Source organism: Diadema antillarum, unplaced genomic scaffold, assembly GCF_040938485.1.
Source record: "Diadema antillarum isolate AM-2024a unplaced genomic scaffold, OU_Dant_1.0 seq00001648_RagTag, whole genome shotgun sequence".
Classification (NCBI taxonomy): domain Eukaryota; kingdom Metazoa; phylum Echinodermata; class Echinoidea; order Diadematoida; family Diadematidae; genus Diadema; species Diadema antillarum.
In genome coordinates this window covers 675,826-695,136 of record NW_027272349.1, presented here as the reverse complement: position 1 = coordinate 695,136, position 19,311 = coordinate 675,826, and the positions used below count along the sequence as shown (strand labels likewise).

Sequence of the window (19,311 nt, the reverse complement as noted above, 5' to 3'; positions counted from 1 at the left end):
CTGTACATACCAGTACTAAATTACATTTCCCGAGTGCCATTTTATTTCATCAAGGCTGCAGGCCCAGGTGACATAGAATTGCATGAGGGATAATTTAGTAGGGAGTCTACTTGTAAACTGTATGTGCCAACTATATGAATTGTAGCTAGCCACGCATCTACAATTGTACACGCAATGCAATGTACATTTTACGTATGCACCATGAATACGATGAAAATAACCTATTTTTCCTTACATTCTAGACCAACTATATTTTCCAGTTCATTCTTACATGTATACCTTTTCTCCTTGCTTTTTTTCTTTTCTTTTCTTTTTTTTGGGTCTCATGACAAACATTCATCTGTTTAATAGCAGGTTTTCTCTCGAAGATCTTACACTGTATTTCTAAACCAAAAGCCTCGGGTTTGGTGCATTCCTATTCCATGACCCAGATCGACATCAGCAGCCAGCCAGCCGCACCAGGGCAGCAGTCAGCAGCAGCTGGATGACAGCGCTACCTTGTGTACCCTGTACCCTATACAATACTTGTACATGTAGTATACACTTGTATGTTCGCAATACAAACGCTATTCAGAGAATATGCACTCTTCGGTGGTGGTGGTAGCTCACTAACTTCAGCAGAGAGTATCAGGCGAATGCGTGCATGCTGATGACGCTATTAGCGATCAACGAGAGAGTCTTGGTAATAATAGATTCTTTATACACTGTTTTTTTAATGCATCCAGCAATATTCATGGCTATAAATTCATTTTCGACTGCTCTAATTGAAATGTAATGATGGCAATGAGAAGCTTAAACATGTAATACATTGTAAACTACACTTAGAATACTGTTACGTCATAGGCCTACAGTGTACGTAGGTCTAAATCTTTCATAACCACAGACTGTCTGTAGTATAGCGAGGTGCCCGCACCTCGTCAGGGGCCTTACCATCACCCTGCGTAAAATTGCTACCTGACTACAAGCAGATTGAACAAAAATGTACGCCCAGGACTGTTCAGTACGCTTGAAACTTTGCAGGGTTACCACAACCAAAACCCAGCAAACTGAGGTGAAAACCGAAGTTTTTCTTGAAAATCTACCGTATACATGTTATGTCCATCATCAAGGTTATCCGCTCACATCTTTTATGTAGCTTTGTTTATGGAAGCTTGGGGTGCTGAGGTGCGGGCCCCTTCTCTAGCGCACAAATATTCCGCATCATTCCCGTTGATAGCTGCAAATTTGCGGGTTCAATGACTGAATTAGTCGTTCCATTGGAATTTTCAGCATTTTTCCTGTATGCGAGTGGGATTTCATAGAATTTCAGTGACGCAATATGATTTAAAAATGCATAAACATGTCATTAACTATGACGAGGTGCAGGTCACTAACTATAAAATGTATCGTGGCGCTTTAACTAGGCAGGGTCATAAATGCCTTCTGCCCCTGAAATCCAGTTAATCAGATTTATCTCTCTTGTCGTCAGTTAATATGAGTGTACCATGTAACCTGTTAAATTGTATGTATTGTAACAACCCTGATTGCTTTGCTGGACACTTCAGGCTATAGATATGAGTATGAGCCGCCTATGTGTATCGCCCGACCGCATCAAAACGGTGAACGCCCGGTCCGATCCATGTCAGCGCACAGCACAGACAGGCACAGCTTTACCCACAGCTACAGATGGGGTAGGACGTCTACTCTGTATTGATTGCTAGCTACCGGGCCCGCGCCCGGGTACACAGCATTGACAGCAATACTACCATACCTTCGTACGGTATGTAACACTACTGACTTGTATTCCGGAGACATACTCGATGTCTTACAAGGTCTCTTTGAAGTCAAAAGTAGCAATAAATACAACCATTTTACACACACTGATATATATAGAAGTGATTACTTACTACTGGATTCTGAACTGTGCCGTTCCCGCTCACGTTGTTTAGCATTTTCGGTGGTTGTATCCGCCATTATGAAATTCCCGATATGGAAATAACGTCACGGAGTTCCACGGCCTCGCGTTCGTACGTTCCACACGTTCACACTCACAAGCATAAAATATACACACACCTGCCGCCCCGCTGTCTTTGACCGCAAACAGAAATGTACCGCAGTGAATATTCTTCGTTAATATTATCCCGAGCGTACGAGAATACAGATTACATGTTCATATGAACAATAACCCTCCACATACTACATTCTCCCGTTGCAAAATCCCATGTTTCCAATAACAAATGTTAGAAAGTTGTATTATCTGCCTCCGCACATGTTTACACATTGCAGATAGTCACAGCATAGCATACAGTATATAGCATGCACAACAGTACAGTGCAACCAATGGTACACACTCACAAGGCCCATACGAACCATACGATACGATAGGCTAGCTATTCTTGCGGTCGGCTACACGTCACTTCCGGTTGACTGGAGTGAAAACAAACAGCTTGCACGCGCTAAGCCTGCATATGCTGTGCATAATGCGCATACTGCATGCTGTGCCTGCATGTGCGACGCGTTTTATGTGCAACTCTACGCAGACATGGGGACTGTTTTTCATTACTAGTATTCATTTTGTCATTTATTCATGAGATACATACATCATGTCTTGCCAGCAATATTCTAAAAATCTGGATCCTGTCGATCGATCGGTCGGATCCCGGTATTTTGCCAAGTTGAAGGCAGCCGGACTGGACCTGTGCCCGTATGAAATCGCGGCAGGACTCTGGATCAACGACCCGAAAATGGCCAGATGTGCTGTAGAACCTCATTGAGTAGGCCCTACCCCGATATCTACGTTTACTTAGTACCTCATAGAAACTTCAGGTAGGTCTATATGCCTATATAACGTTAGTACTGTAGTAGGCTTAAGGTAGGGCCTAATTTAGGGTAGGCCTAGTCTAGGGCCTAATCCTGCTGCCCGCACAGCTACAGTAGTACAGCTTGTGCTCGCGGGGCGCCCCGGCAGAAAACATGTACAGCGTTACCCCTCCAGGCTCACGCGACTGTTTGTTTTCACTCCACCGCTATCCATGACCCCGTGACACGCAAAATACCCGGATGTCCGACCATGAGAATACACGTATTTAGTACACGAGCACTATGTAGCTGGCACTGGCTCGTGTGTGTACCATAACCACTGGCATTAGCGCCCTCTACATGGAGTTGCGAGTATACTAGTAGCTAATTTCCTCTACATTCCTATTGTTTACTGAGTATTTTAATGTTGGTATAAAAATGCAAAATGTTGCATCAAACTTGGGTAGGCCCTATAAGCTTTCCGACTTCTTTGTTATCAGTATTGGGGTGCGTTAAGGGGAGAGTTTATCTCACCCTCTTTGTGATGGTTTAGATATGTGTGAGTAATGGCATTCTGGGTCTGAAGTTAAAAAAAATAATTAAAAAAAAACCATTAGTAATTGTAGATATCATGTGAACAGCAGGGTCACACGAATAACACACATAAAAGACACACAAACATCTATTGCGTAGGAGTAGTTCTTTTGATGACATCAAAATTACAAGTAACCTGCACTTCTTCTTTTATTAAAAACATGTTTTGAGGATTCTCTTGTTCTCGTACATATTATGCTTGCATCAATTACTTCATATCATTACACAGCATATAACTTTATGTACATTGGAAACCTTAGGGCTTCTGTAAATTTTGTATTATTACAATGAATTGCTCAATGCTATTCACTTTCGGTTACCGGTATGTTGTTTGTAGAAAATGATCAACTTTTGTTTCATTCCTTTCCTCTGTATTAACTGCACAACATGTGCTTAAGCAGACAACGCTGAGAAAGATACAAAATATGTGGCTGTTAATTTTACAGATTATCTTTCTACCTTTCTATCTTTCTACTACAGTTGACTCCCATCTTAACAAAATCGAGACTGGCAGTTTTCTTTTATTATCTCGAAATTTTGTTCTAACCGAACAAATAAACAATTAAAGATTCAAAGCTGATGATGTTGGGGCCTAAATTTTTGCTTCATTTTAACCTGAATTTCGTTAAAACTATGTTTGTTACAACGAGAGTGCACTGTATATACCATTGACTGATATCTTATTTTAAGCAAGGGAGTGCACATAGTCAACTGAAGAGCACATTGCTCAATTATTATTCTGACCCAATGAGTCAACACTAAACACAACTGAGATAAAATTACAGACAAAAAAAAACCACACATCTGTCCACCATGTTTTATTCTCAAATTGTTTTATGTAACTGTACTTGCATCACTTACATAACTGCACTCTGATGTGCATTTGATGTTCATACAAAATCTCATACTGGAAATGATTCTTTTAGAGGACATCTCAATTATTCTTCAAAATTTCATAAAAATCTGTTGAAACAATAATGTTTTTAGTTCTAGTATATTTATAAGCATAATTACATATATTCACAAATATATACTTCACATTAAGAGATTTATATACATATGTACACATCGACTTGAAAAATTGTGTCTATGCTCAGTTGAAACGTTATACAAGAGGATTAATTGCTGGAAACAAAAGCTAAAGATAACACAAGCACCACTTCAACAAAGTGTTTAGGTGTCTTCAAAATACAAGGACGAGATATAACTGGATCATACTAAAGAAATAAATATATAATGATCTTTCTGATTCAGTAATTTGAAGCAGAGCACAGTGCACGTGCAGCTAAATGATAATTTGTGTGTATGTGCGTGTGTGTGCGTGGGAGTGACACATGTTGTTATTGTTTTTGGAGGCTAGGTACTTTAGAGAGAATTACATCATCTCTCATCACAAGATTGTAATGCAGATCCTGGTCATATAGTAGTTGACTGAGAGTGAACATAAGAGCAAGTGTTCATGCTGTCATCAATAAATTTGGGAAGTGGCCAGTGTTTTTGTAGTTTGTTGTTGTTTTCATACCAAAGGTTATCATAGACCAGCTAGTAGGTCTACACTTTATGAACCACATAAATTTATGCACAGAACACTTGTGAAACATACATTGTCAATCATGTAGTGACATGTGTTCCAGTTTTCACACTGACACCAAAATGACACATGATGTACATCATTAGCCAGGGTATATTAATCCCATCTCGGGATTATCCGAACCACATCCACCTATCATCTTGCATGTTTCAGACTATGCTGAATTACGTAACTCACATGGACAATTGCGTGTTCCTAATGCTACCAATGTCACTGCTAATTTAAGGTGGCTTCCATGTGGGCTTCTACAAGGCAGATTCGCCAAGCCATTTTAAAGACAAGTTAAATTTGCCTTTTCTGTTTGTGAAATTAATAGTACATGTACTGTGCAAAAGACACAGGGACAGGCAAACCAGCCAAACATAAAAATAAGCTTACTAGTACATGCAGTACTCCATGCAGCAGATTTCAAATACAAAATTAAACTGATTTGCCTGAAATGATTTAAATGTTTATATGGGAGTCCATGGTTAGCGCATGTCTCATTCCACCCCTTCACCACAGAATTTCAAATAACATGGACATGTGTTGTGATCAAGAATTCCTTGTTGAAGCATGGCATCTTGTACTAGATCAATGTTAATAAAATGCATGGAGAGATTTTGCTAAACAGTGTAGATGAATGGCTTACACCTGTACATTCTAATTAATTGTGAAACACATACATTGTACTGACATAATTCAGATTATCATGGTTGCCCGAGGATTCTTTTCGTTTTAAAGTCAGTGGCAAATACACAGACATTCTCATTTGACCTTTGTTTGCATATGTGCAAATCACAACCATGAACTCCCTTATTGTTCATGGCTTGACATGCTGGACTTTCATGACAAAGTTGCCCGTTGCCCGTTGCACGTGCACACACACACACAGACACATACACAAAACAAGCATGTCAACATTACGTGTACTTTAGTTATTCTGAACATGTGAAGAATGGAGCTCTGCAGGTTCACATAGAGTTATCCTCATTCTTCATATCTAGTAATCCATTAAACTGACTTTAATACCAATCTAGTCCCATGAATATCAAAGGTATTTCAGCAATGATGCCAGCTGTGTTTGAATGTACGGTAGCTGCAACATAACACTGAATGTTACAGAAGTGGGAAGTATACCATCCTGAATTGCTGAGGAATACAGTAAGTGCATGGTGCTCGTACTTTTTATTGACAACAATAACTGCCTGGTCCATTCAGGGCTTATTGGTTTCAGGCCAGGGTTGAAAAAGAAGGGCAATGTTTTTATGGTAGATGTAAAGTGTATTCCTTTCATGACAGTCTTGAATCACCAAATGCGGCCACCAGCTTTTTATGGTTTCCATGTGATGACTCTGACGGCAATTTCTGCTGCTTTTACAACGGCCTCTGATTCATCTTCTGTCCTCTTCTTGATCTGAAAGTGAAACATGTGAAAAAGGCAGACATGATTTGATGCACACAGTATCACACTGAAATAATTCCTACCAAATTCACTGATCAAAGTGCCATACACACTAGTGAATTAAGATAGGTGAACATATCATGCCTATATAGTTGTCATGAATTCAATTCAGAGTTGAATGCACTCTGTCCAAGCTCAGCGTTGTTTGTGTCACCATTATGCTTAAACACATAAGGCCTTCAGCAATACTTTGTGGCAGAGGCATTCAAAAATATCAACACAGATCTATATAAAAACAAAACAAAACAAAACAAAGAAAGGCATATCTCATTATGAGAAATAGAAAGGTCAAATAGAGATGTCAAATTTATTTTGTGAAAATGTGACTGCAGCTGAAATGAGATCTTCCTGTTGAGCCTAAAAGATAACTTGGATTATATTTCAAATATGACATAAGCGTAAAAAGGAAAGTTGACCTCCAAAATATATATGTATAAAGAATATCATAATTTCACAACCAGCTTTTATTTCAATACAAAACTTGAAATGCTTCATAACACATCTTACCCTTGCATATTTAGAAAACAAAATAATGAATTTTCATCAAGTCTTTCATGAATCATCACTTCATATTGAAAATGTTGGCTTTGTCCATGAATGCGGCACTATATATCAACTATATAGCTTAAATTCTAATCACCATTCTTTTATAACTATAATTCTGTATTGAAATTGTAATTCTGTATTTCAAAGACGTTCTAGAAAATGATTTACTTTTTCAACATTCTCCAGAAGCTCATTACGCCCCTCCGGTGCCTCTGACAGAGTTGTGATGGCCTTGATGGCATTGAGGCGGACCTCGCTATTTTCATCGTCAACCAACTTGACCAGCTCGGGGATGGCTCCTGCCTTTAGTGCTGTGTATTTGCCCTGGGTGGTGATGGTGATGCTATACACACAAAAGATATGAAGGGGAAGGAGGGACACATTAATCCAGAGTATTCAAATTGATAATTCAGTATGTTCTTATATTCATTCTTGTGCTCTTGTAGACTTTTGGAGACTGCTGCCAATTTCTGCTTTTGTATTAAACTATTACCATCTAAAAGGTACTGCTGGACAGCTGGCTTTTCAAATGCACTGCATGCTTTTAATACAATAAGTATATGCTGTATTATTTTCACTGCATTGCATGCATTTGGTGTGAAATGAGCATAGGCTGAACTGAAATGAACTGTATCTCTAACTTTGTAGATGATGTAGTACTCAACATTTATCTTGTCATCCCTCACCTACATGCAAGATGCACTCAACTATGTAAAGCGGACTTACGTCATGATAGCACCAGCAGACTTGCACCTGACATCGGGATCCTCGTCTGACAGTAGAGTGACCAGAGCTGGCAGGCTCTCACATTCACAAGCCTTGCGCTTGCCATCGAGGGGAACACTGCAAGAAGAAACAAAGGAGAAAACCATGCACGCTTGTTATGTCATTATTTCTTGGACAGTGTACTAAGTGAATGTCTCTTGTGTGTGTTGTTGTTGTTTTGTGGGTTTTTTTTCACCAAACAAGACATGTCCATTGGCTGTCAACGGATATGTATCCCTTTCCAGTCTCTTACTTTAATCTTTCATCAAATTTAAGTCACATATGAGAGCTGAACTCGAAACATGTTTACAGATATTCACTGCACACCTGTTTATGTTCTCATTTTCCATGATATCAAGAAATTTAATAATGAAAAGCTGAGAAGACTTATGAGGCTAGCTAGAGTACACAAAACGATGCACACTTCACCATACACACAAAAAAAAATAATGAGTGCTACTCATGAGCAAATGCATATAAAAGACATGCACTATTGATATACACAATTTCATAATTTCACAGCTATATTCTTATTTACTGTTAAATGAGCAGAGACCAACTATTTATTAATATTCAAAAAAAGGGGGGGAGGGGGGAAACATGCTTACCTGAGGTCCATAATGTCCCTTGCTGCTTTGGCCCTGATGACAGGTGACTTGTGGACCAGAAGTTCTGTGAAGACCTCCATTGCACCAGCTATTAGGGCCTGGACTTGGTCAAGTCTCATGCAGAAATGGAGAGTGTCCAGGATGTACTCCTGTGTACACAGCAAACAGTACAACATTTAAACATTTGTTTCATGGGGATTTCAGAGCCATGAGCTTGTGCAGGTGTTGCGAGCATCTAATGCCATTAAAATAGTGAAGGACACATAGTATTTGAGATCATCAGAAATCTCAGACCATTTACTCTTTATACGTTGCAAAGATATATTACATACCAGTCGCCAACCAACAGAGTTGATTTTCCAAGAAAATGGAATAGATGAATGAAGCATACAATATTCCTTCTATAATCTTCAAACCAAGGGCAAAAAAAAACCCCACAAAAACAAACAAATGAACAAACAGACAAACATGAAAACAAACAACACACACAAATACTCTATACAAAATATCCTTCAACAAATCAATAGCAAACTAGAATGATAAGCAGACACACATCTCAATGTTTGGCCTATCTAAGTCAAACAGAAAGTCAGACTTGTCTTCTAATTTCTAATGCTGCTTTTCATTTCATTACTACCAGCACAGCAAAAGGGCAATGCACATTTGTGCAAGCACACATACCTTGATCTCGTCAACTTCGATCTTGAGTTTATCCACCAGAATGGGTATGAGGTGAGTCTCCACCACACCCTCTGCACCGGGGTAGAATTCAGTCAGCATCTCCATGGCCATGTGGGTGTTCCGCCGCACAATATCCAGCTCATCATCAAAGAGCTTTGAGAGGGGGAAGATGATGCTGAACTCGATGAATGCATCTCGACCAATGTTGTGACCTACAATATTGGTTGCATGGGGTTAGAAGTATGCGATATATTGGAAAGGCAAATAGCCCACAAAAGTCAATATCCAATTGGTCTACTGCTGTGTAATACAACTTTGTTACACGTAGTGTACACGTAGTGTAGTGTACCAATTTTTGAAATCATAACTCATCTTGCTATCAAAAAGGAAGATAGAGAGTCTTCAGCTTTTGTCTTTAACACATTTTGTCCAAGCTCTGCTTTACCTGTTGAAATTATAAGCATTTACATCATTGCAGGGAAATTCTGAATCAAAGTGAGACCTTTGCAACACCAGAGAAATGTCATTTATTGACATTAACCTTTGATCCTGATTGTGTTGAATTTGGTCAAAAAGCATAATGTTGAAATAATCCTATGTTTTATATATTCATATTTATACAGGAAACTACTTTCAACACTACATGACTAATTGAGGAAACGGTGTGAAAGTTGAACAATTCAATCCTGGAATTTATACTTTTACTCTTCACAAAATGTTTCTCTCCTAAAAATCTAGATTACTAGTACGACAACATCCATGAACTAATTTGCTGACATTTTATAGTGTGATTCTTCAGTCAAAGCATAAGCGGTAAAATTTGCTACTTTAAATTAATTTTCACTTCTCGTACTGACATTTCATAAAAATCATCTGTGAATCATCATTATGCTTAATCTTTCATCCAAGTTTTACAAACACCTATTTTATGTGTGAATGAAGCAATGAGTTTGTTTAGATTCTCTCCACAAGATTGTCATGATACTACTTTGCATAAAATTTTCAGAGCAGTTTTTTTCTTTTTTCTTTTTTTTTGCAATCAATTGTCATACAGATGTCATCAGCCTAAAATAAAATGCTACTTATCTGCAAGTTGTGTGAAGTGAGGTCCCCTCGAACAAATCACCTGAGAGTTGTGAAAACATTTCATTATCATAAGTTTCCTACCTGCAATGATGTACAGGGCTTCTGTTGTTTTGTGACGGACCGTCCCATCAGCATCTGTTAGCAAATCCTTTAAACTTTCTGCCACTCCTACATATTTCATAAGAGAAGAAACGTATACACATCACACATTTTCTCTGTCCTACACAAATGTTAGTATTAGAGTAAAGAAATTTGCTTTGTTGTTATCATTTTGACATCAAAAAGTTACAAAAGAAATTAGAATGTTTCTAGCATTGATAAAACAAAGTAAAAGTTTTGTATATTTTGAAGAATTGACCCTTAAGTCTGTGAACAATATTTTTTTGTACTCACTTGATCGTATCATACAGCAAAAAAAAAAATGTAGTTGGAAATACATTACGATCTCAGGTTTACATGTCTTCTTTTCATTCTATAATTCCTTTTTTTTTTACCATACATGTTCAAAAATCATTATCATGAAAAGTAAAGGCTAAAGATAGGCACATTACTATTTCTCAATCCTTGTTTACTTTCTGGTAATTACTGGTACTTTACATAAAAAAGCTACAAATGTGCCATGATTTCCTACAACATTGAAAGCAAGCAGTGACACAAATTTCAAATTTTCTATTCATGTACTACTTACCACACTATTCCTTAGCTACAATTGTATTTCCTGAAACAATGCCATAAACAGCATATCTTATACATAACAGTAATATTCAGAATTTGCTGCTATCTAAACACATGATGTAACCTTGAAGAAAAGAGCCAATCATTTGTATAGCCATGGTTCTCTGAAAGCCTCTCTGTTTGTCATAATTATCAATTTAACATGAAATTGGCCAATGATACAAATGCCAACATCTAAATACAAAAACAAAGTTCATTCTCCTAAGTCCTCACCAACATGAAGAGCTTCTGCAATGTGTTCAGGATCATGGAGATAATCACACAGAGTTCGGAGAGCCCTCTGCCGTGTAATGAGTTCTGGGTCCTTTAGCTCACGATTCTGAAGCAGTAACAAAACCAAAAAGGCAAAAACAATAAGTAACATGAATACAACATATGTATATGCACGTGAGAGGTGACGTGACAGTATTTGCTATATGGCTGATGAGGTACTAGTCCTGGCACCAAAACAAGAATTCAGTGAATTGAAGTGCATTATCTTTTACTCAGATTTGCTTTATATTAACATATTTACTTCACAGTCTCACATCATTTCTGAAGGGTAAATTCCACATGAAATGACAAAGGTTACTGTCTGACTTGCATGGATATGAAATAAATCATACGGTGCATACAAAAAAAAAAGGTGAACTTACACAGTTTTTACTTTTTGATTGTACAAATCATATCTAAAGTTTATTCAGACAGCTCTACTTCAAGTTCTCATCTACATCAGTTTACCTCTTACTAACATTGTGTTACTGTTTTAGTGTTAGGGATATACCAGGACACTACATAAAACTAGTTACCCACATACAGTAACATCAGGGCTAATGTACACGTACTTTCGTATCCACATAGAAATGTCAAATTCCATTGAACCAAACTGCACCAAAATCACAGGATATACTTGATAGCTTATTTACAATTACTCACATGAATTTGAATCAAATTGATTGTCGGAAAGCGTCTATATCAACTTTCATGTCATCGCTCAAAACTTGCTCTTTGCGAGAGATTGCGGCTTACTGTATGCTGCCTACACAATCTGAAACTAAAAAATTAGCCAATTAATATCAAGCTATCGAGTACAACTGTAATTTTGGTACAATTAAATTTCGTAATTTTGTAATCACAACATTGTAATCACAAAACTGTCATTTTGGTATAACCACAATTTTGGTTTCCAGAATTCAAGATATCAGCAAGACTTCCTTAAGGACAAGTCCATCTTCATATACATGTGGATTGAGTGATTGCAGCAATATTAGTAGAACACATCAGTGAAAGATTGGGAAAAATTGGACAATCCATTCAAAAGATATATTTTTTTAAAGTATCTGTGCAATCGCTGGATGAGAAGACTACTAGTACTACAGCTAGTGATGTCACATGTGTAGAACAAAAAAAAAAAGATTAAAAGAAAAAACTTGACTCTGAATTCAGAAATTCAACATATTTTTACTTTTCTTGCATAAGTATTAAAAGAACACTTGACTTGCTTCTTTCAGAAGGCATGGGGAATAATTTCACCCTTCATCATTAATATATGTTTAGTAACAAGTCTTGGAAATGTGCACCTTTTTCAAAAAATAAAATTTTGTGAAATTCTATTTAGAGGCTATATTTTGGCACTGACAATGATGGCACAAATTGAATTGAGTTGCATCGACCACCAAGGAAGCACAGATGAATAAGCAGCTAACACGATAACGAGTATTTTACGGTGATAGTAGGTGTCTACTGTGGTCGACAGTTACTCAATTAGGCGGCCAGCTTTGCAGAATAGTACAGGTGCAGTGAGTCATAGCAAATGTAGGCCTACAATCATATTGATGTTAGAATTAGATCCAACTGTTCTTAGGCTAGACAAGTACAGGGGAAACTCGGTATAACGAACACTGCTATAACGAGATATCGGTTATAACGAGGAAATTTTCTCGGTCCCAAATTTCCTTCCACACAAGTCTATGTAAAATGCTACTCTTATAGCGAGATCGGCTATAACGAAATAACTGCTATAACGAGATAAATTTTGTGACTTCCAAACAAAGAAAAACATAGTAAATCAAACCTGCTATAGCGAGGTAAAGCAAAATGCCTTCGGTAAAGCTTTACTTCGCCTGTGCTATCATCTTCCGAGATTGTAAAGCTTGATGCGCCAAAAACTGTCTTGTATACACATAATCATTTTCTTCAGTGCACTCCAGCTAGCACTGCATGTTGTACGTGTGAAGTGTGTGTGTGCACGCACACTGATACATGCAGAAAATGTGATGGGACGGCCATATGTATACATGACATCATCATGACGTTTAGCAGGTGTGAGGCAATCTGATGCTGTGATTGGCCTTCTACTTAGGGAATTCCCCGTCTTCACACACACACGCAGTCATAATGTACATACAGAATGTGTCACATACACACACAGCATTGTGCAGACCATATTCAAGCTTTCCACACAACACACACCCAAACGATAACCACATAACAATCCACAGACGATCTTGATACAATCGCAAGCTATATAAATTTACAAATTCAAACATCTACAATTAATAAGAAACACATTCTTGATATTGGATTTCCTTGGCGAAAAACATCTTCTTACCCATAAAGGTGAGTAATTCCCTCACACACAATATCAAGTTATCAGTATTGATTGAAATATGATGGGTAGTCCCACATGTGCAAATTAATGTCTTTATTTTATGCCTTCTTTTATGCCTACTGATATAACGAGATATCGGCTATAACGAGGAAAATGACTTGGTCCCGACCATCTCGTTATATCGAGTTTCCACTGTACTTGACTCTGAATTCATTCCTGCCACGCACCATCAAGCAGTGGAATGAACTCTCTCAGGAAGTCGTTGGAAGGCCACTTCCATCGACACTTTTGTGTCAAGGGCCTCAAGACGAGAGTAGCTGATCATCTACGAGCCATTTATTAATTTATTTATTTCTACTTATTTCTGCTTAGAAACTAATATTATTAATTAGGTCCTACTGTTGGTTTTTTTTCAAGTTTATTGAAATTGAGTCCCTTATTTGCAATGCAATTATCATCAAAGGTAATTATGAAAAAAAAATAAAATCTGCAAAGTACACTGCCAACCTCTAGCTCTCTACCAAAAGTGACGGAACAATCATCTTGATGATTGTTGGTTGCTAACGTAGGAGGAGAAGAAGAAAAAAAGACTCCTGAAGACAGTATTCAGTAGCAGCAGTGGCAGTGGCAGTGCATTCCAGCCAGGAATCATTTCTATTTAGGCTAGATAAATGTAAAGTAGCCCTAGAGTGTTGGTGGTTTTTTACGATAGTAAACTGCAGTAGTTGTCCATGTCTTTAAGGAAACTTCTGGCAGGAAATCTGTAGCGGGATATTCTACATTTTCGCGCAAAGTGTTGGGAAAATACTGACTTCATACAGGCACAGCACAGCCACAGCACAGGTATTACAAGTGGCGGGATGCGCCGGACAATGCAGTCCCATGCATAGAGATATGTGTTTGCGTTGGCTGCAACTACCAACCGTCCATTAAAATGCTCTTTGTTTGCCCGCTTATACTTACCAGTTTGGGAAGAGCTCTGTCTCCATATGCGAGTGGGGCCTTAGTTACATCTATATTCGGTGGTAACTGTGTCGAAATCCGAGTGGTGGCCATGTTTCCTCAGCGTCTGATGATACTTTTCTAACAACACACGAGACCGCTGTTCACCGCATACGAGGTCGCGTTGTGTTGCTAGGACACTGTACGCGCGTGCGTGCACGTACACAGTGCAGTACGCTGCCTTCCGTCCCATATGCAGTACAAATAGGCCATACTGCACGCGCGTGCAAGGGAAACTCCTCAGTTATGTTTCGGTTGTAAACATAATGCACGTGTTCGCCATTCAACCGTTGATGTTTAATAGTCCTTGAGAAAGCGCCGTAAGCTCTCAGCCTCTAGTCATTATTATCTCTAGACCTATTGCAGGGATGCCAAGTTCAAAAAGATTTTATGAGTGAGATTTTCATGACTCGGCATCTCGGCATGCTAATGTGCGCGCGAGCGAGGGTGTGGGAGGGTTTTTTTCCCCCTGTGGCCTCCCACGGTAGGGAGCTTTTTCAATTTTTAGCTCTTTGGTGCGATCAGGTGCATACTTAAGTGACTATTTTTTACTTATTTTGAAAGACAAAAGGGAAGTATACCTTCATTTGCAACTATAACTTTGATCTTTTGAGCTATGCTCTCTACAGCAAGGCAGACTGGGACAGTTTTGAAGCACACATGGAACAAGTAGCCTCAGATATTATATCTAGAGCAGCTACCACATCAGTGAATGAATTGTGGCATCTCTTCAGAACTGGCATTGAGTTGGGAACTGACAAATTCATTCCTCATAAGATGCTGCGATCAAAACAAAACCTGCCTTGGATAAATGGGAAGATTAGGCAACTCATGAAGAAGAGAGACAGGCTACACAAGAAAGTCAACCATCACAGAAAAAGACACGAACCCATCCCAGTGGCGACAGAGGAGGAGATTCGTAGATTGAAAAACCTCATCCAAGCTGAAACAAGAAGGGCATATTGGAGACACCTAGAATCAATCTTCACACCTGATGATGACTCCAACCAATATGATGGCATGAAAGAGTTTTGGAGATTCATAAAACACAACAGATCTGACTGTAGTGGAATTCCCCTATTGAAGACAGATGATCAGAACGTGACTGCTCCAAAAGCCAAAGCTGAAGTACTCAATGATCAGTTCAGGAAGGCTTTCACCGCTGAAGCTGACCTACCCCCAAACCTTCTTCCTGATGTATCACCCTTCAACACCATGCCTGATATTAACATCACTACAGGAGGCATAGAAAAGATGCTGGGAAGGCTCAACACCAGGAAGGCCCCTGGACCTGATGGAATTCAAGCCTTAGTTCTCAAGAAGATGTCCAAGACCATAGCCCCAGCACTGTGCACTATCTTCAAGCTGTCATATCAGTCAGGAGATGTACCTGAGGACTGGCGTCTTGCTAACGTGGCTCCTGTGCACAAGAAAGGAGACAAAACAGACCCAGAAAACTACCGGCCAATATCACTTACATGCATTAGGCCTACCTGCAAAATGATGGAGCATATCATCGTAAGCAACATCATGAGCCATGCAAACAACAACAACATCCTCTACCCACTCCAACATGGCTTCAGGGCAAAGAAGTCTTGCGAACTCCAGCTCATCAGTTTCATCAGTGACCTGATAAACAACATGGAGGAGAACAAGCAAACAGACATCATCATCACAGACTTCAGCAGGGCCTTCGACAAAGTTGGACACAAAAGACTACTCCACAAGTTGCAGTACTACGGAGTAAGAGGCCATAACATCAGATGGATATAACAAACTTCCTCACAAACAGAAGACAGCGAGTCGTCTTAGATGGAACTACCTCATCTGAAGTGGAAGTTGAATCTGGAGTCCCACAAGGATCTGTCCTTGGACCCTGTCTCTTCCTCTTCTATATCAATGACCTGCCCACAGAAATGTCCACGTCAGTTCGGCTATTTGCAGATGATACCATCATGTATATGACCATCCAGTCAGATGAAGATGCCAGGCTCCTACAAGAAGACCTGGATAAACTCAGTACCGTAACTGGTCAAGTGACTGGCAAATGGAACTCAATCCCCGTAAATGCCACGCAATAACAGTCACCAGAAAGAGGACTAGACATCATCATCAATACACTCTGAATGGCATAGTCCTGGACACTGTCACATCTGCCAAATACTTGGGCATCACAATTGAAACCAACCTCAAGTGGAACCAACACATCTCGAACATCTGCCACAAGGCAAATAACACCCTGGCTTTCCTCCGACGTAATCTACGCATCCACTCAACCCAACTCAAGACGACAGCGTACCAGGCACTTGTGCGTCCTCTTGTTGAACATGGATGTTCAGTTTGGGATCCTTACACAGCTGGATGCATTCAACAGCTGGAAATGATCCAGAGACGCGCTGCACGATATGTGCTAAATCGGTATCATAATACCTCCAGCGTGTCAGAAATGCTCGAACAACTTGGCTGGCCTTCACTTCAGAAAAGAAGAGAAGCCTCCAGGGGGGCGTTTCATCAACGAGTTCGTCGGAGGTTTTCACCGACGAATTTGCTATCAGCCGATCAGACGCAAGGATTTACACTGACAACTATCAAAAGCTAATGAAATTCTTGCGTCTGATTGGCTGCTAGCAAATTTGTCGGTGAAAACTCCGACGAACTCGTTGATGAAACGCCCCCCAGGCTGACCATGCTGTACAAGATGCACAACTCACTGGTAGACATCAACATGGACCACCACCCCATCCACCCCATCACAAGACAAACAAGGACAGTTCATCCATATGGCTATCTGGTCCCCATCTCCAGGACAGAACAACACAAACAGTCCTTCTTTCCTCGCACAGTACGGCAGTGGAACAGCCTGCCCCAAGAGGTCATCCTGGCACCGTCTGTGGAGGTCTTCCGTCATCGCCTGACGGAAGATGTGGAGTAAACCGAGCAACAGGTTTTTACTTGCACCATGTAAATAATGCACCTTGCATCCAGGTACTGCACACTCGGGTGCCCTTATGATACGCACACACGCATGTAAATCTGCAAGAATCTTCAGGATTGAAGGAGGCAGAATATACAGAAGAAGAAGAAGAAGATTATAGGCCCAAGTTGCAGACTTCGCCCGATGCTTGAGAAAAATGGGTGCCATTCGTGAGATGGCCCCTAAATGCTCGAGTCTCGCGCAGAATGCGTGAGACTTGGTAGCTCTGCTATTGATATCTTAAAAATTGTGAATTGCGAAATCTGTAATTCCTGGTTTCTTACGAAAACGTAGAAATGCAAAGATCACAATGGTTCGGTTGGACAGTTTTCATTAATTACAAATCAATAGATGGAGAATGATGCCCATTATGTCTGAAATGGAAAGTGGACTGTAAATCAAATGCATATCTCCCACACCGAAGCCTAATTTTGTTTTAACACAGTGCTTCTATGGGTCTCGGCCAACAAATGCAGAGCCAATTGCTCAAATATGGAAGTGCTCTTTGGCATAGTAAACAAAAATAATATTGAAGACTAGAATGGATTTCTCTCTCTCCCTCTCTCCCCCTCTCCCTGATCCCTCTCTCTCTCTCTCTCTTCTTTGTCTACAAAGGTGAAGAATATATTCAAAGTGCCAACTCTTTTTTCCTCTTTCACATGGTAAAAATTGGGTTACTTCATGAGACAGTACCCCCATTCTCTGTCTCTGTCTTGGTCTCTCTGAAAGACAGGCACTGAAAGGACTGACATATATACACATATACCAGTACATACATACGACACATGAATAAGAAAGGTTTCTTCCCACGGCAAACTCTATGCAACCAAGGAGGTTTGATAGCTGGAGTTCCAACTGGCTGTAATTATTCAAACAGTTGTCAGTTTTCTATTGATGTACAAAAGAATTCCACAGATGCGCATTTGTGCCTTTGATGATCGATGTTCGATGCCGCCGTCTAGTTGAGCAATCTGAAGATCCATTTCTAATGTAAACATAATGTCGACTATATTTTGCGTGTTTATTCATTAAACGAAATGAAATTTCACTTCATGATAATGCATGTACGGCAAAAGTCAATCCAGTCCAGAAATTTGTGCAAAAGTGTAAATCAGAGCTGTATCGTGTGAAAGTGTTGAAAACTGTATCATACTGGAAAGCCAATTTTATCACTTTTCCATTTAACTCCCCCAAATAAAATTGATATGGAATAATCTTCAAGCAAAATTCTTTATTGATAGATATACCAGATTAGTGCCCAGGCACGCCCAGTTGAGTAATTTTCATTTTTATTTGACCATTTTCTGCCCAATTTCTATTCGCACATCCCCGTGTCTTTTACCACCATATATCACCTATCTTTTATAAGTAGAGATGGTGAAAAGTAATTACCATCACAAAGACATATCTTCCATTGAAAGTGGCTGGTGATTATGCAGTGAGACACGAGTCAATTGTCTTCCTATCTGTGTGGCAGATCCAGTTTGGTACATGCTTCAAATATTTTTGACTGGCAGCATCGAACATCTAGCAAAGGAAATGAGACAGTTGTGACTTAATTCTCTTAAACCTCCTTGATGCAACTAAATCAGTGTCTACACATTACAGTGTTTGAAAAATGGTCCCTATTAATTTTCTTCTTTCAAGAGAAATATGCCATTTTGTAGATTTTTTTAAAGCACCATATGCATGGTTACCATTAATTAAGTGACAGTAATTGTTAGTGCTTTGTGGAAAAAAAAACTTTCTTGCAAAAGTATTATAACATGAACACTCATCACACACTACACAGATGACCTTAGTGTCACACACAGACACCAGCACCACACTATGCATTACCCGTCCACAGAAGACATAACAAAAGTATTGTAATAATGGGACAAGCTCTTGGTCTGGAATGGTCTCATTCTGAATTTC

General features: G+C 39.4%; 2 protein-coding genes across 2 annotated transcripts; one reads left to right on the top strand and one right to left on the bottom strand.

Moving 5' to 3' along the window:
- Window positions 1-6,275: 6,275 nt before the first annotated feature.
- Window positions 6,276-14,474, bottom strand: LOC139711340 (radial spoke head 14 homolog). The gene is made up of 8 exons (XM_071623238.1): window positions 14,382-14,474; window positions 11,042-11,147; window positions 10,175-10,261; window positions 9,008-9,219; window positions 8,327-8,475; window positions 7,680-7,796; window positions 7,122-7,296; window positions 6,276-6,359 (listed from the first exon to the last, which is right to left on the bottom strand). Exons 1-8 carry the CDS (start codon window positions 14,472-14,474, stop codon window positions 6,276-6,278), a joined length of 1,023 nt encoding a protein of 340 aa, XP_071479339.1.
- A 1,993-nt stretch (window positions 14,475-16,467) lies between these two features.
- Window positions 16,468-17,352, top strand: LOC139711336 (uncharacterized protein B0403.1-like). The gene is made up of 2 exons (XM_071623234.1): window positions 16,468-16,925; window positions 17,100-17,352. Exons 1-2 carry the CDS (start codon window positions 16,468-16,470, stop codon window positions 17,350-17,352), a joined length of 711 nt encoding a protein of 236 aa, XP_071479335.1.
- Window positions 17,353-19,311: the final 1,959 nt, after the last annotated feature.